We start from the raw sequence: 22,904 nt of genomic DNA, 5'->3' as shown, positions 1-22,904 counted from the left end.
CCACCTGTCACTACACGGTGTGCCACCGTTCAATTGGCACTGGCGTCACAACATTCATCACCTGCCTGTTCCAGTGCTGACCCGATTGAAGACGACAGTGAGTCCTAGGTTAGTGGGTTTGTAGTGTACGGGAACTGTAATACCCGTCACTACCAAAGTGTCACTTGGTGTGCTGTCGTCCCTCCTAATTATGGAGAAGTTGGTATATGTCAGTTTTATAAAATGTAATGTAATGTATGTATTTCCCTGTCACTGAAACTTGCACGTGCAGGCCTGCTAGGGGTGTCATTCCTACTTCTAGTCCATAGAGGGAGCTAGGGAGCCCTAGTTTATATAAAGCCCAGTCAGGGAAGTGCAAGGCAGACGGAGTCTAGTATCTGTAAGCTACAGTTGGAGATTAGACAATGTCTGAGACAAGTCCAGGCCTGAAGCCTGCTGTTCAGGAGAAGATTCCCTCCTGAATTCCCATATGCAGAAGCAGGAATATCTTAGACTAAGAGCCTGAGGAACCATTCAGAAGCTGAGAGAGACAGAGGTAAAGATCAGAAGAGTCAGAGGTACTAAGAAAGACAGAGGAGGTACTTATTTAAGCACTAATCAAGGATGTAAAGCCAGACTTAGGTTAATGGGCCTTGGTGAAGAATTGCTACATTCCAGGATCAGACAGAGTTAGAGTGCAAGCTCCTTTGCTGCAAGTCCTGTGTTCAACACTCTGTAATTACCCTGCTGTACTGAATTGCCTGCATCGACCGAATTGCAAAATCGACTGTATGCTGAGGAACTGCATTTCCTTTATTGTCTCTGCTTGGAAAACCTACTAAAGTTTGAGTTCTGTTTAAGACTACGTTTCCTCAATTTATTCCTGCATCCGCAAACGGCGTGCCACCGTTTACTTGGCACTGGCGTCACGAACTATTTCTACCTATACCTGCCCTTGCAGAGAGTCAGCTGTACCAGGTTAGTGTATATTGCACTACATCACCCAGAAACACCTACTGCACACAACTTGAGTACACTGCACCTCTCTTTTGGCGTCACGAACAGGATACGCACGCTTTCTAGTGCAAGAAGCGTGAACTTTGTGCCTTATACAGTTGCCCTGTGACCAAAGTGACAATTTTCCTGTTTTATTCAAGTGGACTTTGTGGACTGAAAATCGTACCCAAAGTGTACCAAAAACCTCTAAAAAGCGCTGTGCAGTGTTGCGCTACCCAGAGGAAGAAAATCGCCGCATTGGAGTGTGGTTTTGTGGACTTTTTACAATCCTGCTTGCTGTCAGTGAATAGACAGCGTTTGTACCTAAAGATGGCCGCTGAGCTTGCTGAATTTACTGCTGCGTCACCTTCATCCCGAAAAGGCGGGAAAAATTGGCGCCTTTCTGAGGAAAAAGCGGGAAGAAGGTCAAGGGCAGGCGCCACGGCTTATCTGGACATTTGCATGTCTGCCAGCATGGACACCGCCTTCCATATACTGGAATACCTGGGGGGCGGCTCCCCAATGCAATGGGAGGAGCTGGCTACTCTAATTGACGCGACCCTATCGCTCTCCTCAGAAGGATCGAGCATGTTGGATTGTGAACAGAGCGTTGCTGCAATGTCCGCACCTGAAATTACACAGATGTCTAATGTTGGTGGAGGCTCCACCGGCCTACGCTCCGGGACCGGAGCAACCCGCCTGCCGCCCAAGGGAGAAAGAACCCGAGTCCTACTATGGCTCGTGGAGGGACTTTTTCCAACCATCTTTTAAATGGTCCTCCCTGATGGCGGAGATCCGAGAGGCCGCTATCAAGCGGAACACAAAGATTAAAATCGTCTATGAGGAACTAACCAAGACTATACATGAGAAGCATACGCACACCCAACCCCGCCTGGAAAGGAGAAAGGGAGTGGTGCTATCGTTTGACAAACCCCGTGGCTACGGGTTTATTCAGGACTATCTAACTGGCAGAGACCTCTATGTTAACCGAAGGTCTGTCAAAAGAGACTACCTCCCTTCGTACCAGCACAGCCTCCGTGAGGGAGAGGAAGTGGAGTACACCCCTGCCGAGAGCCTGCGAGGCCCTTATGCGACTGCTGTGACCCGTCCCAAGCGAAACCCTGAGGACTGGGAGGCAGAAGAAAGAGAAGACTACTCTGGCTGCGAGCGAGAACCGGAACGCTCTCCAGAGCCGGCCCATCACGCCTTTCAGGAGCGGAGCTCCTTCATTGGGCCGAACGTCTTCTGGCAGCCAACCGTGTTGGAGAAATGGGTGAGCCCCTATCCTTCCCCCGAGCTGCCTCGTCGGGAGAAGACCATATCGGAGCTGGAGCAGTTAAAAGGACTTAGTGCTACCTTCCAGAACATCCGGATGGGACGGAGACCAGACGCATCGCCAGAACCTGCAGAGGCCGAGTCTGCGTCATCGGTGACTGTACCTGCGCCGGCGGCGCCAGCAGAGGACAGCGACTCCGACACAGACAGCATCGGTGAGCAGATCGTCCGGCTGGAGGAGAAGTTGCGGGAGTTGCGCAAGACATACACCGCCAGGATCCAGACACCGCCGAGGAAGGATGAGGTAAGGGTGCCTGTCACCACCCGCCGACCGCCTTCTGTAGCCACCGCTCCGTCAGTGCCCCAGACCGGACCCGCGATTGCCGTAAACTGCTGCACCCAGAGCACCGGACCGCTTGCTGCGGCGGTGCCAAGCACGTCACACCCTGCAGTGATCATGCCAGGGCCGGCACGGTCCATCAGAGGGTTCACCCCTAGGCCTATGGGGCCAATACCTATTAGGGGCCCCTTTACCTTACAGCTGCCCCCTGATACAGTCATGTGGGCCCATCCTCCTGTAGAGGACTACTACAGACGGTACTTGCCAGCGGAGTCAAGTGATTACAATATGCCACTGTGATCAGCCTGCTAGGCCTTTGATTTATTTCTTCTGAAGTTTCATGTTAACCCTTCCAGGACAGGAGTCCTACGTTTCCTGGTCCTTTGTTGCGGCTGCCAGTTTGTCCACGGCTCAGTGGTAGGTGTTGACCACTGAAATTACAAAGTCAGCAAGGCCAGGCTTGTTTCCAGGACCTCCTGCCTGCTTTTGTTACCCCACGCCAAGTTGTGCCTGTTCCTTTGTTGCACCTTTTACCCTTCACCCCCTTTTCAGGTTGATCAGGGGTTTTACAGCACTTTTCTTGCCGTCCGTTATTGTGCAACTTCATACTAAGGAACCGTGCCCGGAGACAGACTCAAAAGTACCTGAGCCTCTGAGATTCTTATTCTTTTAAAAGTAATGTGCCCAGGGATGGACTCCACTGCATGAGAGCCTCTGTGATTAATAAGAAATAACCTGGGTACGGACTCATGTTTGTTATTTGAGCCTCCAAGAACTTTTATACCGTTTTCTACTGTTTTATCATGGACTTATTCATTGTCATGGACTATCCTGGTTATAATGTTACGCTGTGCCAGGTCAGCGCCCCCGTTCCATTCACTATCCTGAGAGAAGAGAACGACGCCCCTTGTCACTACCCTTCACCTTTGCCAATTGGACCTGATGTAAATGTAAATGCAGATGGATTACATGTATGTATGCCTGCATGTCTCTATTTTCTATTTCAGGTAGAGATTCCAGTTGGGCGACCCATGATGGAGTACGAGGTCGTACTCAGCTTAAAGCAGTGGGGTATGTAGTGTACGGGAACTGTAATACCCGTCACTACCAAAGTGTCACTTGGTGTGCTGTCGTCCCTCCTAATTATGGAGAAGTTGGTATATGTCAGTTTTATAAAATGTAATGTAATGTGTGTATTTCCCTGTCACTGAAACTTGCACTTACAGGCCTGCTAGGGGTGTCATTCCTACTTCTAGTCCATAGAGGGAGCTAGGGAGCCCTAGTTTATATAAAGCCCAGTCAGGGAAGTGCAAGGCAGACGGAGTCTAGTATCTGTAAGCTACAGTTGGAGATTAGACAATGTCTGAGACAAGTCCAGGCCTGAAGCCTGCTGTTCAGGAGAAGATTCCCTCCTGAATTCCCATATGCAGAAGCAGGAATATCTTAGACTAAGAGCCTGAGGAACCATTCAGAAGCTGAGAGAGACAGAGGTAAAGATCAGAAGAGTCAGAGGTACTAAGAAAGACAGAGGAGGTACTTATTTAAGCCCTAATCAAGGATGTAAAGCCAGACTTAGGTTAATGGGCCTTGGTGAAGAATTGCTACATTCCAGGATCAGACAGAGTTAGAGTGCAAGCTCCTTTGCTGCAAGTCCTGTGTTCAACACTCTGTAATTACCCTGCTGTACTGAATTGCCTGCATCGACCGAATTGCAAAATCGACTGTATGCTGAGGAACTGCATTTCCTATATTGTCTCTGCTTGGAAAACCTACTAAAGTTTGAGTTCTGTTTAAGACTACGTTTCCTCAATTTATTCCTGCATCCGCAAACGGCGTGCCACCGTTTACTTGGCACTGGCGTCGCAAACTATTTCTACCTATACCTGCCCTTGCAGAGAGTCAGCTGTACCAGGTTAGTGTATATTGCACTACATCACCCAGAAACACCTACTGCACACAACTTGAGTACACTGCACCTCTCTTTTGGCGTCACGAACAGGATACGCACGCTTTCTAGTGCAAGAAGCGTGAACTTTGTGCCTTATACAGTTGCCCTGTGACCAAAGTGACAATTTTCCTGTTTTATTCAAGTGGACTTTGTGGACTGAAAATCGTACCCAAAGTGTACCAAAAACCTCTAAAAAGCGCTGTGCAGTGTTGCGCTACCCAGAGGAAGAAAATCGCCGCATTGGAGTGTGGTTTTGTGGACTTTTTACAATCCTGCTTGCTGTCAGTGAATAGACAGCGTTTGTACCTAAAGATGGCCGCTGAGCTTGCTGAATTTACTGCTGCGTCACCTTCATCCCGAAAAGGCGGGAAAAATTGGCGCCTTTCTGAGGAAAAAGCGGGAAGAAGGTCAAGGGCAGGCGCCACGGCTTATCTGGACATTTGCATGTCTGCCAGCATGGACACCGCCTTCCATATACTGGAATACCTGGGGGGCGGCTCCCCAATGCAATGGGAGGAGCTGGCTACTCTAATTGACGCGACCCTATCGCTCTCCTCAGAAGGATCGAGCATGTTGGATTGTGAACAGAGCGTTGCTGCAATGTCCGCACCTGAAATTACACAGATGTCTAATGTTGGTGGAGGCTCCACCGGCCTACGCTCCGGGACCGGAGCAACCCGCCTGCCGCCCAAGGGAGAAAGAACCCGAGTCCTACTATGGCTCGTGGAGGGACTTTTTCCAACCATCTTTTAAATGGTCCTCCCTGATGGCGGAGATCCGAGAGGCCGCTATCAAGCGGAACACAAAGATTAAAATCGTCTATGAGGAACTAACCAAGACTATACATGAGAAGCATACGCACACCCAACCCCGCCTGGAAAGGAGAAAGGGAGTGGTGCTATCGTTTGACAAACCCCGTGGCTACGGGTTTATTCAGGACTATCTAACTGGCAGAGACCTCTATGTTAACCGAAGGTCTGTCAAAAGAGACTACCTCCCTTCGTACCAGCACAGCCTCCGTGAGGGAGAGGAAGTGGAGTACACCCCTGCCGAGAGCCTGCGAGGCCCTTATGCGACTGCTGTGACCCGTCCCAAGCGAAACCCTGAGGACTGGGAGGCAGAAGAAAGAGAAGACTACTCTGGCTGCGAGCGAGAACCGGAACGCTCTCCAGAGCCGGCCCATCACGCCTTTCAGGAGCGGAGCTCCTTCATTGGGCCGAACGTCTTCTGGCAGCCAACCGTGTTGGAGAAATGGGTGAGCCCCTATCCTTCCCCCGAGCTGCCTCGTCGGGAGAAGACCATATCGGAGCTGGAGCAGTTAAAAGGACTTAGTGCTACCTTCCAGAACATCCGGATGGGACGGAGACCAGACGCATCGCCAGAACCTGCAGAGGCCGAGTCTGCGTCATCGGTGACTGTACCTGCGCCGGCGGCGCCAGCAGAGGACAGCGACTCCGACACAGACAGCATCGGTGAGCAGATCGTCCGGCTGGAGGAGAAGTTGCGGGAGTTGCGCAAGACATACACCGCCAGGATCCAGACACCGCCGAGGAAGGATGAGGTAAGGGTGCCTGTCACCACCCGCCGACCGCCTTCTGTAGCCACCGCTCCGTCAGTGCCCCAGACCGGACCCGCGATTGCCGTAAACTGCTGCACCCAGAGCACCGGACCGCTTGCTGCGGCGGTGCCAAGCACGTCACACCCTGCAGTGATCATGCCAGGGCCGGCACGGTCCATCAGAGGGTTCACCCCTAGGCCTATGGGGCCAATACCTATTAGGGGCCCCTTTACCTTACAGCTGCCCCCTGATACAGTCATGTGGGCCCATCCTCCTGTAGAGGACTACTACAGACGGTACTTGCCAGCGGAGTCAAGTGATTACAATATGCCACTGTGATCAGCCTGCTAGGCCTTTGATTTATTTCTTCTGAAGTTTCATGTTAACCCTTCCAGGACAGGAGTCCTACGTTTCCTGGTCCTTTGTTGCGGCTGCCAGTTTGTCCACGGCTCAGTGGTAGGTGTTGACCACTGAAATTACAAAGTCAGCAAGGCCAGGCTTGTTTCCAGGACCTCCTGCCTGCTTTTGTTACCCCACGCCAAGTTGTGCCTGTTCCTTTGTTGCACCTTTTACCCTTCACCCCCTTTTCAGGTTGATCAGGGGTTTTACAGCACTTTTCTTGCCGTCCGTTATTGTGCAACTTCATACTAAGGAACCGTGCCCGGAGACAGACTCAAAAGTACCTGAGCCTCTGAGATTCTTATTCTTTTAAAAGTAATGTGCCCAGGGATGGACTCCACTGCATGAGAGCCTCTGTGATTAATAAGAAATAACCTGGGTACGGACTCATGTTTGTTATTTGAGCCTCCAAGAACTTTTATACCGTTTTCTACTGTTTTATCATGGACTTATTCATTGTCATGGACTATCCTGGTTATAATGTTACGCTGTGCCAGGTCAGCGCCCCCGTTCCATTCACTATCCTGAGAGAAGAGAACGACGCCCCTTGTCACTACCCTTTATCTTTGCCAATTGGACCTGATGTAAATGTAAATGCAGATGAATTACATGTATGTATGCCTGCATGTCTCTATTTTCTATTTCAGGTAGAGATTCCAGTTGGGCGACCCATGATGGAGTACGAGGTCGTACTCAGCTTAAAGCAGTGGGGTATGTAGTGTACGGGAACTGTAATACCCGTCACTACCAAAGTGTCACTTGGTGTGCTGTCGTCCCTCCTAATTATGGAGAAGTTGGTATATGTCAGTTTTATAAAATGTAATGTAATGTGTGTATTTCCCTGTCACTGAAACTTGCACTTACAGGCCTGCTAGGGGTGTCATTCCTACTTCTAGTCCATAGAGGGAGCTAGGGAGCCCTAGTTTATATAAAGCCCAGTCAGGGAAGTGCAAGGCAGACGGAGTCTAGTATCTGTAAGCTACAGTTGGAGATTAGACAATGTCTGAGACAAGTCCAGGCCTGAAGCCTGCTGTTCAGGAGAAGATTCCCTCCTGAATTCCCATATGCAGAAGCAGGAATATCTTAGACTAAGAGCCTGAGGAACCATTCAGAAGCTGAGAGAGACAGAGGTAAAGATCAGAAGAGTCAGAGGTACTAAGAAAGACAGAGGAGGTACTTATTTAAGCCCTAATCAAGGATGTAAAGCCAGACTTAGGTTAATGGGCCTTGGTGAAGAATTGCTACATTCCAGGATCAGACAGAGTTAGAGTGCAAGCTCCTTTGCTGCAAGTCCTGTGTTCAACACTCTGTAATTACCCTGCTGTACTGAATTGCCTGCATCGACCGAATTGCAAAATCGACTGTATGCTGAGGAACTGCATTTCCTATATTGTCTCTGCTTGGAAAACCTACTAAAGTTTGAGTTCTGTTTAAGACTACGTTTCCTCAATTTATTCCTGCATCCGCAAACGGCGTGCCACCGTTTACTTGGCACTGGCGTCGCAAACTATTTCTACCTATACCTGCCCTTGCAGAGAGTCAGCTGTACCAGGTTAGTGTATATTGCACTACATCACCCAGAAACACCTACTGCACACAACTTGAGTACACTGCAGGTTGCCCTGCACTACAAAGCCCAGCATACCTAAAACTACACTACTGACCCCCTGGGACACTGCACTTCCCCTGCAGCAGCCTCACACTTCCCCTGCAGCAGCCTTACACTCCCCCTGCAGCAGCCTCACACTTCCCCTGCAGCAGCCTCACACTTCCCCTGCAGCAGCCTCACACTTCCCCTGCAGCAGCCTCACACTTCCCCTGCAGCAGCCTCACACTTCCCCTGCAGCAGCCTCACACTTCCCCTGCAGCAGCCTCACACTTCCCCTGCAGCAGCCTCACACTTCCCTTGCAGCAGCTCAGATTACTTGCTGGTCACTCAAATGGATGTATGGGCACAACAACCCTAGAGTGGGAACAGCTGTTAGTGTCACGGCCTTTGGTGTGCGCTGTGACACTGTTGCCACACTTGCGGTTGCCCGCGGCAACGTGTTGCTGTGAGAGCATGCGGTGGCAGTGTCCCGGCCTTCTGGGTGATTCCCGTGACATGGTTGCCACGCATGCTGTTGTCGGTGGTTACGTGGTTTGGTATGCTTGTGTGTGCACTTCCCCTTTAAGTGGCTTGGTGGTGTCTGGTTGTTCCATCTGTCCAGTGAGGGCCACCCTTGTGGTCATCAATGTTATCCCGGTGTCTCCTTCCCTTCCTGTCCCTATTTGTATGGAGTGGGTTATGTTTAGGGTGTTGGTATGTCTAGTTTGGTGTTACATGTCTGGTGGTGTTTGGTGTCCAGCATGTTTACTAGATACTCCCCTGTCTCATGTTATTGCAGCTATGGGTGTCCTGGGTCCCTGTGTGGTTTGTGGTGTGTGCTGTGTCCTTTAATGTTGGTGTGGACACTAGCACTTGTGCACGAGTTCCAGTCAGTGTCTGTGGCAGGTAAGTGTGTTATGGGTTTTGCTTACCTGCCATCTCATTAGCTGTATGGCCTCTTTCAGACGGGCGTTGCGGGAACACGCGCAATTTTTCCGCGCGAGTGCAAAACATTGTAATGCGTTTTGCACTCGCGTGAGAAAAATCGTGCATGTTTGGTACCCAAACCCCGAACTTCTTCACAGAAGTTCAGGCTTGGGATCGGTGTTCTGTAGATTGTATTATTTTCCCTTATAACATGGTTATAAGGGAAAATAATAGCATTCTGAATACAGAATGCATAGTAAAATAGCGCTGGAGGGGTTAAAAAATAAATAAATAATAATTTAACTCCCCTTAATCCACTTGATCGCGGAGCCTGGCTTCTCTTCTGTCTTCATCTTAGCTGTGTGGAGCAACAGGACCTGTGGTGACGTCACTCCGGTCATCACATGATCTTTTACCATGGTGATGGATCATGTGATGACCGGAGTGACGTCACCACAGGTCCTGTTGCTCCACACAGCTAAGATGAAGACAGAAGGAGATGCCGGCTCCACGATCAAGTGGATTAAGGTGAGTTAAATTATTATCATTTTTTTTTTAACCCCTCCAGCGCTATTTTACTATGCATTCTGTATTCAGAATGCTATTATTTTCTCTTATAACCATGTTATAAAGGAAAATAATAATGATCGGGTCTCCATCCCGATCGTCTCCTAGCAACCGTGCGTGAAAATCACACCGCATCTGCACTCGCTTGCGGATGCTGGCGATTTTCACGCAGCCCCATTCACTTCTATGGGGCCTGCGTTGCGTGAAAAACGCAGAATATAGAGCATGCTGCGATTTTCACGCAACGCACAAGTGATGCATGAAAATCACCGCTCATACGGTGAGGAGTCAGGGAGAGGATTAGGGACGCGGTAGGAGGTGACCTGCTCCCTTATTACTCCTTTTGGCCAAGCTGATCCCCTTTTACCCTTTGTCACCGCACGGTGGGGGGTTTCCCCCACTCCCCACCGTGACAGTTAGAGATTGACTTCCAAAAGCCTAGGCCAATTCTGGCCATAAAGACTGAAGGGGATATTTATCAAACTGGTGTAAAGTAGAACTGGCTTAGTAGCCCATAGCAACCAATCGGATTCCAAATTTCATTTTTCACCGCTACTTTGGGCTACTAAGCTAAGTTTTCCTTGACACCAGTTTAATAAATCTCCCCCTGATTTTTTTTTTTTTTTTTGCCTCCCTACATTCCCTCAGTCATTTTTTTTAATTTTATTTTAAAGGGGTTTCCGGGAGTACAATATTCTTGGCCTACCTTCAAGATAGGTCATCAATATCCGATCAGTGAGGGTCTGACTCCCTGAACCCCACCAATCAGCAGTTTGAAGAGGCTGCAGCGCTCACCTCTCCACTCACCTCACAGCATGGGAATGCTGTATACACCTATATATGTATATATTGTGTATATAGGACTGTTTAGAAATGTTTACTTAATAGCAATTATTACAAAAAGTTATTGTTTCATTTGCAGTTTATAATTATTTATAATTTTTTTAAACTTGATTTTGTGGACTTTAATGTTTCTTAATTTTTTAATCACATTTGGGGAGTTTTATACTTTTTTTTAATTATGTATACAGTATATGACAGTACATTACTGTCTCTGCATTTAAAAGGCACAGTTATCAGGGTACACAACAGGCATTAAAGGGGTTTTTCCACTAACAACACTTACTGTCTATCCATAGGATGGGGGGGGGTGTGTCTGATTGCCGGGGGTCCTACCGCTGGGACCCGCAATGATCAGCGCTTTTGGTGGCAGTCCCATACAAGTGAGTGGAGTCATGCATGAACACCACCTCTTCATTCTCACAGGGAACTCCAGAATCCCTGTTTTTGTGATTGCTGGGGGTCCTGGCCATCCGACCCCTAGCAAGAGGGGAGGGGGGGGGGGGGGTGCAGCTATAAATGTAAGGCTGCACAGTTCTCTCTCTGATAAAGCAGAGCAATTCAGGAGTACTGTGCCCAATCAGCGTGGTGGTGGGTTTTATGGGTTCCCTCTGGCTTAGGGGCCCCTTCTGAAATGCAACTGCTGTGACCTCTGTAGCTGCTTCCACTCCTCTCAGGGCAGGTGGACCTGAAATCCAGCCTTTTCTTCCCTTGTCAGCCTTTCTTAAAAATTAAGGCAGTGTGATGCATATAGCATGGTCTCTATACCCTTCTGGCATTATGATATTAATGTATAGCCGGTAAGAACCGCTTCTATAATACCGCCATGATATTATTAATCTTCCATGCTGTATTTAGATTGGTGTATGCAATTAATTTAATATATAGATTAAAATAAGCCTTAGTCTTTATCCGTCTCCCCCTCTGAGTCTCCAGATGCTCATGTGCTTGGTGTGCCAGTTACTGACTGACAGCATTATGTACACAGCCCCGTGCAGAAGGCATGACAGTCATAAGCAAAACAGTAGCATTATGACTATAGGGCAGCAAACTGTTGTTCATGACCCCCTGGGGCAGGGGGTCATGACAGTTTATCATAGGCCAAAAGGCATGCAATCACTGAGCTAAAAAAAAGCACTAGGATAAGAGCAACATGAATTTATTACATCATCCGCAGATTGCAAATGTATGTATAACAATGCAAGAATGCTAATCACCTGAATTAAAAACGTAATCTTTTCAAACTTTAAATGGGTTTCTAGGGCAGAAATACTGATGGCTTTAGGATCGATTGGCAATATTTGATCAATGCGGGTTAAGCCATTTGTGTCTGCATAAAAAAATGAAGAGGGTGTGCACCATGGCAGATTTATTGTGTTGACCTGTGAGGCAGGGCCGGGCCGACACAGAGGCTGGGGAGGCTCCAGCCTCAGGGCGCAGGCCATCTCCCCAGCCTCTGGGCGGCAGGCAGGCCACTGACCACGTCGCTGCTGCTGCCGCGCCTGCTGGGCTGCCGGCCGTGCTGGAGGACGGAGGGAGTAGTGAGTACTTGGGTTGGGGTGGATAATGGCGGGGGGGGGGGGCGCACTTGGGTAGCTCAGCCTCTGTTGGTGGTGGACCTTGTCCCAGCCCTGCTGTGAGGGTCCTGGCAATGAACTTCCACGACTCAAATACTAATGGCCTTAGGATCGGTTAGTAATATTTGATCAATGGGGTTTAAGCCACTCTGCCTATGTAAAAAATTAAGATTTGGGCCAGATTCATTGTGCTGATAAGCGGAGGTCCTGGGAATGAACTTCCACTAGTCAAATATTGATGGCATGTTCATAACATAGGCCAGTGATGGTGAACCTTTTAGAGGCCGAGTGCCCAAACTGCAACCCAAAACCCACTTATTTATAGCAAAGTGCCAGGACGGCAATTTACGCTGAATACTACAGTCCAGTATAGTATATCCTCTATGTACTTTATCATTTAGCTATAATAGCCTGCATACATTCGGTGCGCTGCCTGTGCTGTTCATAGTGCGCCCTGCGCTGATAAATGGCAGGAAAAGTCTAAGGCATATTGGTAGACCATAGACTTTTTCCAGAGTGCGGGTGCCCACAGAAAGGGCTCTGAGTGCCGCCTCTGGCACCCGTGCCATAGGTTCGCCATCACTGACATAGGCCATCAAAATTTAAAGAGGTTCTCCAAGAGTTAAAAGGCTATGTACACCTTTGGGGGCATTTTTTTTATTATTACATTATACTCATTTTGAGATAAATTTTTTTTTTCGATTGGTCTTTATTAAAAATTTTGAGCCCCTTTCTCTGTACAGCCTTGAGATTCCGAAACTGTCAGCCAGATCCAGAAATCCGTGTACAAACGGATAGCATTTGTAGATGGATCCGGATGCGGATCCGTCTAACAAATGCATTGAAACACCGGATCCGTCTCTCCAGTATTTATTTTGTTTGTGTTTTTAAAGATCCGTTTTTCCGGAACCCTTGGTGCCAGATCCAGTATTAATGCATTTCAATGGAAAATAATGCCGGATCCGCCATTCCGGCAAGTCTTTCGAAATTTTGAACGGAGAACATAGCGCAGAATGTTGCAGTATTTTCTCCGGCCAAATACCGTAAGAGTGATTGAACTGAAGACATCCTGATGCATCCTGAACTGATTTTTGACCCCTAGGACGGAAATCAATACCGGAAAACTTTAATGCAAGTGTGAAAGTACCCTTAGCTGACTGTCTCCTTATCTCTGATCTCTGACCTTATAACCATTCATTATAGCTCAATTCTTAGCTTACTGATAAGAATGTGCCTTATATAAGTGTTTATGACCTTTTAGTCCTTTAGAGATAAGGTTTATTAGATGACAGGCACAAAGTGAAAGCAAAAAGTAGGAGTCACACAGCTAGACAAACAGTTAAAGGGATTTTCCCATCAGAGACAATGGGCACATATTGCTAGGATATGCCACCATTGTCTGGAACCCGCACCTACACGAAGAACGGAACAGGGAAGGTGGTGGAAGGTGGACTGCGCATGCGCAGCCGCCCTCCATTCATTTCTATGGGGCCACCGAAAATAGCAGAGCGCTGGCTCGGCTATTTCCGTCGGCCCCATAGAAATGAATAGGAGCAGTGGCCGCGCAAGCGCAGTGCGCTCCCATTCACTTGTATGGGGAGAGCACTTGGCGGTGGCCGGTACCCGGGAAACCCAGGATCCTCCAGCCACCACTCTCCCTGTTCCGTTCTCGGCATAGGTTCGGGTCCCACTTCTGGGACCCGAACCTATCAGACAATGAGGGCATATCCTAGCAATATGCCCCCATTGTCTGTGATGGGAACATCCCTTTAACCCTTTGTGACAGAACGGCTCAATATTTTTAATAAAGACCAACTGATAAAATGATTTTTAGCCCAAAATGAGTAAAATGCAATAATAAAAAAAACTGGTGTACATAACCCTTAAGATATTAAATTAGCTGCAGAAAAAAATGATTTAAAAACCCCCCAAACATAATAAAACATTTTCTGGACATTTCCGTACATCCTCCACGACCACTATAGCCAACAACTGACCTCAACGTTCACGTGCTATACATGCTAACATCACCACTGAGGTCAATAATTGGATACGGCGGTCAGGTCAGATGGCACATCATCTCTCCGGGAAATTAACCAAATATGATGGGGACCACCAGCCCATTGGTGCTGGAGTTGCAGAGATTTAACTGGTAAGTAATGTCTGTTTTTTCTATTTTACACTTTATCCAGATAATTTTATTTAAATTCGTGGACAACCACTTACCTGGATAACTAGCTTAAAATGTGTACTTACCCTATTTAAAATTGTTGCCCCACAAAAAAATATAAAAATCTAAATTATAATATACTATTTCAAAATAGCATCTGGGTTTGAATATTTTTGTAACTGAATGTAATAAAAAAATGTAATCTAGCCACAGAGTTATTCAATAAAATCTATCTATTTAGCGCCACCTGATGTTTGACCCTTTGCTTATCTCTATGTCCACCTTGCAGCGGTCGTGGCACATGCTCAGTTCTATTTTTCAACTGCCGACAGCCGGATCTATTGTTAGAAGCTGTGACAATTACAGGGGAAGATCTGGAGCAGAAACGTCACCCCTCCCCCCCCCCCCCCCCCCTTCCCCGGAGAAAAACGCGCCTCCTGAGCTGTGATAGAAAAGCAGCTACAATAGAAAAGACATGACCCCTCAGAAAGGACATTCCTCCTGAGCTGTGATAGAGCTGCAGCAGAAAGGACACGCCAACCTGAAATTAATCTAGCAGAGCAATTGGAGCAATAAATGGGGAGATCTCTCCATCCATGTGATGTACACGGCTGGTTGTAACTTTGTTGAAAGAGATTTTTATATACTATATGATGTTTGATTTTGATTTATTTTTCTATTAATCATGGCATAACCCCTTTAATTTCCCAGTAAGGGAACCAGGGTTCAAATCAAAAGAGGTTCTGCCATTCAGGCCCATCAGTCAGCTGTACCACACAGTCGGGCCAATCCAACGGCTGACCATGAAGATCAGAAGCTCTGTAACGCCGATATTACTACAGATGCTACCAACAATTAGTGTTGTTGAAATCAGGAACGGTTTGGTGAAGGCCACCACAGTAATGGGGCTCCACAGTTGTATCGTGGCCTGCCGCTCTGGAAGACACACCAACGCCATTGTGTTCTATAACTTCTAGGATACGTCATATTACAATTATACAACCTGCGCTCAATCTGTAATGGAAAAGCCGCAAAAAATACGTAAAGGAGAATAATCCAGGGTTCTCAAAGATGGAGTAGATATTACAATACATTTCCTTACCTGGAAACCACAAGGGGCAGGATGAGCATCTTCAGCATCCGCATAAGCAGTTCTCCAGGAAACTGAAAGTAATTAATCTCCTGTGGATAGGACACAAGACACAGAGAGGTTCATCAGGGACAGGTGGGAGCCATACCAGAAGTCAAGGCGCGCACACATTTGTTTTCATGTGACTGCCTAATATAGCTAAGTGATTTATGAGATCTTGTCGTTGCTCCGTCGGGGGTGCCTGAGGACTCTTATGCTCGCCCAGCATGACCTCACTCTGTGGCTGATCTGACCGTCATACATTAAGGCCCAGAATATCCCTATCTTTGACTCTTTTTTTCTTAACCCAATGGTAACCCAACTGTAGCTAGTCGGGATATAGGCAGATTTTTTTATTATTTTTTTTAGCCCGAGGAGCGTGCTTCCTTCACCCGTGCAACAAAATAGTGCAGCGTGCCACACAAAAAACGTGCACAAGGTTGCGGTCTATCGCAGGCCCTCTCCATAAGAGAAGAGCCCCCCATAAACCGTTCCTAGTCCCTCCGGGCTAGAAGGCACCTGTACGGGACTGAGACATAAGGCAACCCCCAGCCGAAGCCGGGAGTATGCCCTGGCAACCCTTAGCCGAAGCCAAGGGTACACCAATCTGTGCTCCGGCCTCCACCTAGGCTGCCACCCAGGTGTCGGCACGGAGCTCAACAATACTAGGTCTGGGCTCTCCCCGGAGAAAGAGCCCAAGGGGTTTTGCAGGGGGTGGTGAGGAACCAGATGGCCACCCCCCCGACCTTAAGGGGGGTAACCCATAAGGGCGACGCAACACCTAGAAATATTATAAAAATTCCTCCTCCTTAACTCCAGGCCTAATGGCCGGGCAAAGAATAGAGGTGTGTGCACTCAAAATATGAGAAAGTGAAGTGCGTACAAATGTGCAGTCACTCATTGGGCTCCCACCCCCAGTGAGTTCGGGCACCCCAGGGCCATGGTATTGTCGAATCGCTCTCTCCCTCCTAGCTATTGTCACCCCCTGACTTCCCTTAATCCCAAGAAAGACACTTCAGTCAAAGTTGGATTTAGTTGGCCACAGCAGCCATTTTAACAAAACAACATAAATAACATAAATACCATAAATAACATATAACATCCCCAAAGGCCTTCTTTCCTTAAAGCCCCTCAACGACCCCAAAAACATTCCTAAAACGGGGAGGGTCCTTGGAGCCCCAAAACCTGGCGGAAATCTGCCCCGCCTCTCAACTAAATTACCTCTAACCTTATAGCCGCCAGCTCAGAGGCAGAACTGAGCAAACATGGGCTACACCTGGGCAGATTCCCGCCATCTCACCCTTTCGATTCCAAGGCCTGAGGAATCCAGAGCCCTCTTGGCTCCCTCCCCACCACGCCAGAGCCACCATTCCACCAACTCTAAGGACCCCCCCAACCGCCAAGGCCGCCATGACAAAAGAATGACCCGGCCCACAAACGGCAACCACCTACCAGAACCCCAGTTGTACACAAACCCCCCTCCCCACTTGTGACCACCTACAGCAGGGCGGGTGGGTAGGACTGATCCCTTCACTGTGCGCACTAAAATGTCCCCTTTCCCGCCTTTGGTCTCCCCTTTTAACTGTCTTCCTCCTCCCACCAGCCACTTCCCTCCCAGCACCGCTCTTAACCCCTTGCCTACCATTTTCTCCCCACTCCCTCCAAACCCAGTCATGTAGGCCTCCACCCAGGCTTGCAGCCCAGGTCCGGCCAGTCGGCTTTCAAACATCTCAGCCCCTGGCTTAGATCCGGCAGGGCCCTTGGTCAGCAACCACTGGGTGCATTGGTCCTAGGCCGTACACCCTAGGGATGCCGTGTGGCTCAAACTGGCCCACAGGGGTACAGGGGAATCCCCAGGTGGGCTCCTGAGCAAGGTGGGCCCCTACTCCTCCACCCCCCTGCACAAGTGGCACATAACACATACTTACATAACAACTTACTGCACTACATACATATATTCAATGTACAGCACTTTAACCAGCCTATGTTCATATAACAAATGTGTTAGATTATTTATTATATTTGAATGTATCCATACCGGGGGCCCCCAAAATAAATTTTATTGGTGGGCCCTAGGTACCCCAGTCCGACACTGAACAGATACTACACTTGATCTTAGCTAAAAGGGATATAGGCAGACATGTGTAGTTGCACATGGGCCTAGTGGGTAAGGGGGGCCCAATGCCAATCTGCAGTCTGCATGTAAGACACTGGGTCTAAGACATGTCTTTTTTAGTAACTACTTGCATTCCTCATGTAATAAGAATCCTGGAACATGTTTTCCTATAACTCTATGTTCTGCCATTCCTTTATTATTCCTACTAGAAGTTATGAATGAATTGCTAGCAGTTCACAACGAAGGTTCAGATGGGTGTTTACCAGTTGGCTTATGGTTCATTGTGTGAAAGTCCATTTTTGCTGCACACTTTTACACTTTAATAGTTTTCTTAGAGCACAATAGCGCAAAAATTATCTGAATATAGAAATCTTTCAAATCAAATTCCATCAAATAATGGAATAATATACAAGGCGGGGTCTAATATACAGAGAGGAACCAGACAAGCATTTTCTGGGTCAATATTGTAAATATAACAATGCAAATCTATACTTCAGATCAAAAAGAGGGACATTTAAGGAGCAAATAGGGACTTGCGTCAAAAATAGGGACTGTCCCTCCAAAATAGGGACACTTGGGAGGTCTGATTCATAACTTCTAGAAGGAATGATAAAGGAATGGCACAACATAGAGTCATCAAAATAGATGCTCCAGGATTGTTATTACATGGGGGATGCAAGTAGTTACTAAAACCGACATGTCAGGAGGAGTTATGGGTCCTCATTTAGGATTTCCATGCCATATAATTACTGACGTGGTCTACGAATATAATCATTCAGACTGAGAACTGCACCATATATTGACAACGATCAGGTTCTGCAGATGGTCATAAGTGTTCAATGAAGACAATCTTCTTGGGATGAAGTGACTGATAATGTGGATGCTAATAGCATCAGCATTATTGGCACAGTGGAAGTCTACCGAGAGCATATTTCTCATTTGGCCCCATGCACATGACCATATCCGTTTTGCGTTCCACAAAATACGGATGCAGAAAAAAAATGGACCTACGTCATTCCATGTGAAAGTCCATATGACGTCCACACACCTTTACCCCTCCCCCATTCACTTAAATGAATGAGTAGCGCATGCTGAACATTTCACACATTTGTCCGTGCCGAAAAATGGACGTGTGAATTAAACTGTTGACTTTAATGGGTGCGTGTTCAGTCCAATGTCCATATGGATAGAAAAAGACAGATGATACTGTTGTGTGAATTAGGCCTAAGAGTGTATAGTTACCAACTGTCTCGAATTTGGTTTTCAGGAAATTTCGGGCTGTCCCGAGCTGAAAATGGGCAGGGCTAGCGGTCATTTCTGGGAGGAGTTGGGGAGTTACCAGGGGCGGGGTTTGGATTCCCCCGATTTTACCAACCTAAACGTTGGTAAGTATGAGGGTACGGCCACGCGGTCAGGTTTCCTGATGCAGTTTTGGAGCCCAAAATCAGGAGTATCTGTATAAGGCCTCATGCACACGGACGTTTTTTTTTGCGGTCCGCAAAACGGATTTCCGTTGTTCCGTGATCCGTGACCGTTTTTTCTTCCGTGGGTCTTCCTTAATTTTTGGAGGATCCACGGACATGAAAAAAAAAGTCATTTTGGTGTCCGCCTGGCCGTGCGGAGCCAAACGGATCCGTCCAGACTTACAATGCAAGTCAATAGGGACGGATCCGTTTGACGTTGACACAATATGGTGCAATTGCAAACGGATCCGTCCCCCATTGACTTTCAATGTAAAGTCAGGAGTCCCTATTAATATACCATCAGATCTGAGTTTTCTCCAATCCGATGGTATATTTTAACTTGAAGCGTCCCCATCACCATGGGAACGCCTCTATGTTAGAATATACCATCGGATTTGAGTTAGATCGTGAAACTCAGATCCGACAGTATATTCTAACACAGAGGCGTTCCCATGGTGATGGGGACGCTTCAGGTTAGAATATACTAAAAGAACTGTGTACATGACTGCCCCCTGCTGCCTGGTAGGTGCTGCCAGGCAGCAGTGGCCCCCCTCCCTCCCCCTGTATTTAACTCATTGGTGGCCAGTGCAGCCGGTCCCCCCTCCCTCCCTTGTATTTAACACATTGGTTGCCAGTGCGGCCGGCCCCCCTTCCCTCCCTCCCTTGTATTTAGCTCATTGGTGGCCAGTGCGGCCGGCCGGCCCCCCCTCCCTCCCTCCCTTGTATTTAACACATTGGTGGCCAGTGCGGCCGGACCCCCCTCCCTCCCTTGTATTTAACACATTGGTGGCCAGTGCAGACGCCCCCCCCCTCCCTCCCCCTAATTAAAATCACCGACCCCCCTCATCATTGGTGGCAGCGGAGAGTTCCGATCGGAGTCCCAGTTTAATCGCTGGGACTCCGATCGGTAACCATGGCAACCAGGACGCTACTGCAGTGCTGGCTGCCATGGTTACTTATCAATTTTAGAAGCATTATACTTACCTGCGATGTCTGTGACCGGCCGGGCTCTCCTCCTACTGGTAAGTGAAAGGTCTGTGCTATAAGCAATGCGCCGCACAGACCTTTCACTTACCAGTAGGAGGAGCGCCTGGCCGGTCACAGACATCGCAGGTAAGTATAATGCTTCTAAAATTGCTAAGTAACCATGGCAGCCAGGACTGGAGTAGCGTCTTGGCTGCCATGGTAACCGATCGGAGCCCCAGCGATTAAACTGGGACTCCGATCGGAACTCTCCGCTGCCACCAATGATGGGGGGTCGGTCATTTTAATTAGGGGGGGGGGCCGGCCGCACTGGCCACCAATGTGTTAAATACAAGGGAGGGAAGGGGGGCCGGCCGCACTGGCCACCAATGAGTTAAATACAGGGGAGGGAGGAAGGGGGGGCCGGCCGCACTGGCCACCAATGAGTTAAATACTGGGGAGGGAGGGGGGCCGCACTGGCCACCAATGAGTTACATACAGGGGGGGGGCAGGGGGGGTCTGCCCCCTGCTGCCTGGCAGCACCTGCCAGGCAGCAGGGGGCAGTCATGTACACAGTTCTTTTAGTATATTCTAACCTGAAGCGTCCTCATCACCATGGGAACGCCTCTGTGTTAGAATATACTGTCGGATCTGAGTTTTCAGAAGTGAAAAATCAGATCTAAAAAGCTTTTATGCAGACGGATCAGCGGTTCCGTCTGTGTGAAAGTAGCCTACGGACAAGGATGACGGACGCGGATGGCAATCTTATGTGCATCCGTGTTTTTTCACGGACCCATTGACTTGAATGGGTCCGTGAACCATTGTCCGTCAAAAAAATAGGACAGGTCCTATTTTTTTGACGACCAGGAAACACAGATCACGGATGCGGCTGCAAAACGGTGCATTTTCCGATTTTTCCACGGACCCATTGAAAGTCAATGGGTCCGCGAAAAAAAACGGAAAACGGAACAACGGCCGCGGATGCACACAACGGTCGTGTGCATGAGGTCTAAAGGACAGATACGACTTCTACTATTTTTCTGAATTTATGCCTGGTTTTGACTTCCAAACTTGCATCAAGAAACCTGACCGTGTGACCGTTCCCTGGGAGACAGAATTGTCCGAGACATACCTGCTGTAAAGGGTTTATTTAAGGGTACAACCCCATGGTGGGGGGCTGGCGGCATGCAGCCAAGTGACGCCCACCCACGGCAACCAATGGCTGAACGATTCTGCTGAAAAACTGTGCAGCCTTTGGATTCCGCGGTTTTGCGTGGCTTGGCCTCACCATGGGGTCACATCAGCACATTTTCCAATAATACTGGTGTCAATCAGATTCCAACTTTCATTTTCCAAAGGAGCTCTAAAAAATGAAAGATGGAATCTGATTGGTTGCTATGGGCAACTAAACCAGTTTTAATGAATCTCCCCCAATATTTTCAGCCATGCCCAAAACCCTGCCAGACTGATCCGCCCCCCTTCCAGACATTTGGACTACCATGGTTGAGAGGGGAATATGAATTAGAGCTATTGAGGTATCCTAAGGAGGTGCAGAAGAATGAAAGGAAGAGAATGCATAATTTTACACTGGATTAGACATTGCGCTAAGAAGACACAAACCCATAGACAATATTTTATGGTGGCACTATCCCCTTTAAGTCACTGGGGGAGATTTATCATACTGGTGTAAAGTAGAACTGGCTTAGTTGCCCATAGCAACCAATCAGATTCCTCCTTTCATTTTCCAAAGGAGCTGTGAAAAATGAAAGGTGGAATCTGATTGGTTGCTATGGGCAACTAAGCCAGTTCTACTTTACACCAGTTTTGATCAATCCCCCCCCCCCCAATTCGTAATGTAGGAATATTAGAAAATGTGCTGATCTCCCCGTGTTACCAAAACTGTCCACAAAACCATTTTTGTATCCCTCTAGTCTAGTGTCTATCTAGTGTATCCCTCTAGTACCCCTCTATATTTTTCAGCATTATACCATACTTGCCCGCTTGCAATCCCCATAGTGTAGACCAGGGGTAGGCAACCTCCGGCATTCCAGCTGTCGTGGAACTACAACTCCCAGCATGCATACTTGCTCTGCTCTTCTCAGAACTCCCATAGAAATGAATGGAGCATGCTGGGAGCAGTAGTTTCACCACTGCTGGATCCCTGGAGTAGACGACACAAGGCACGACACTGACCTGCACGCTGAGACGTCTTGTCCTGAGGAAGAATCCCAAGAGACATCCCACAATAACAGAAAGCACCGAGAGAATAAGCAGACCGTTCCTCTTGCACACATCCTTGACTCTAGCCAGTACTGCGTCCAGAGCTCCTGCCATTGTGTCCCCCCCAAAAAATTGCCCAGCGGAGGATGAGAGTCCCACAGAGGGACTACGCCACCCTGGGAAAAGCCAACCCACGTTTCCCTTGAGATCAGATCAAAGCCGGCGCAGGCTGGCCAGCCCACAAGGTCACCCCTCACCCATAAGCCATGCAGCTGGCATTACCGTCCCAAATTAATACCCCCAATCCTATTACTGACTTCATCATTAGGAGCCCAAGAGGAGATTAGGGAGCTTGGGATAATTTGAAAAGAATATGCCTGTACAGCAACAAGACATGCATAGAAGGGAGAGCTCCCTATGACTGGCGGCAATCCTTAGTTAATATCATGCAATATTCACAGTCACAGACAAGGTTCCAAGTAGAGCTTCAACATGCAACAAGAAGAAATGGGAGTGAGACAAAACATTTTTTGAGCATTCAATTTAATGAAAACAACGAATAAACTGAAACAGGCTGTTTTTCAGCTGATCAAAAGTTTAGGAGCACATGCCTTTAAAAGGCCAAATCTGTGCAAAGATGTGGATTCATTGTCATTTTCTGTCAGGTAGTCACACGTTGTGATGGCAAAGGCAAAAAAACTCTCCCTTTTTTAATGTGTTCGGGTTGTTGAACTGCATAAGCAGGGTCTCTTACAGCGCGCCATCGCTGCTGAGGTGGGACGCAGTAAGACAGTCATTTGGAATTTCTTAAATTCTTAAATGATCCTGAGGGTTATGGAACAAAAAAGT

At 48.1% G+C, this 22,904-nt stretch overlaps 1 protein-coding gene across 1 annotated transcript in view; it reads right to left on the bottom strand.

Annotated features, from left to right (window-relative positions):
- SLC1A7 (solute carrier family 1 member 7) overlaps positions 1-22,169 on the bottom strand; it is a 99,610-nt gene extending 77,441 nt beyond the window's left edge. The window contains exons 1-2 of the mRNA XM_040406985.1: positions 22,029-22,169; positions 15,267-15,346 (exon numbers count right to left, since the gene is read on the bottom strand). Coding sequence (XP_040262919.1) covers positions 15,267-15,346; positions 22,029-22,169 — 221 coding nt within the window. The remainder of the gene's footprint in view (positions 1-15,266; positions 15,347-22,028) is intronic.
- Between the last annotated feature and the right edge of the window lie 735 nt (positions 22,170-22,904).

The sequence above is a fragment of the Bufo bufo genome, chromosome 9 (genome assembly GCF_905171765.1).
Source record: "Bufo bufo chromosome 9, aBufBuf1.1, whole genome shotgun sequence".
NCBI lineage: Eukaryota > Metazoa > Chordata > Amphibia > Anura > Bufonidae > Bufo > Bufo bufo.
This window is presented reverse-complemented; position numbering and strand designations above follow the sequence as displayed.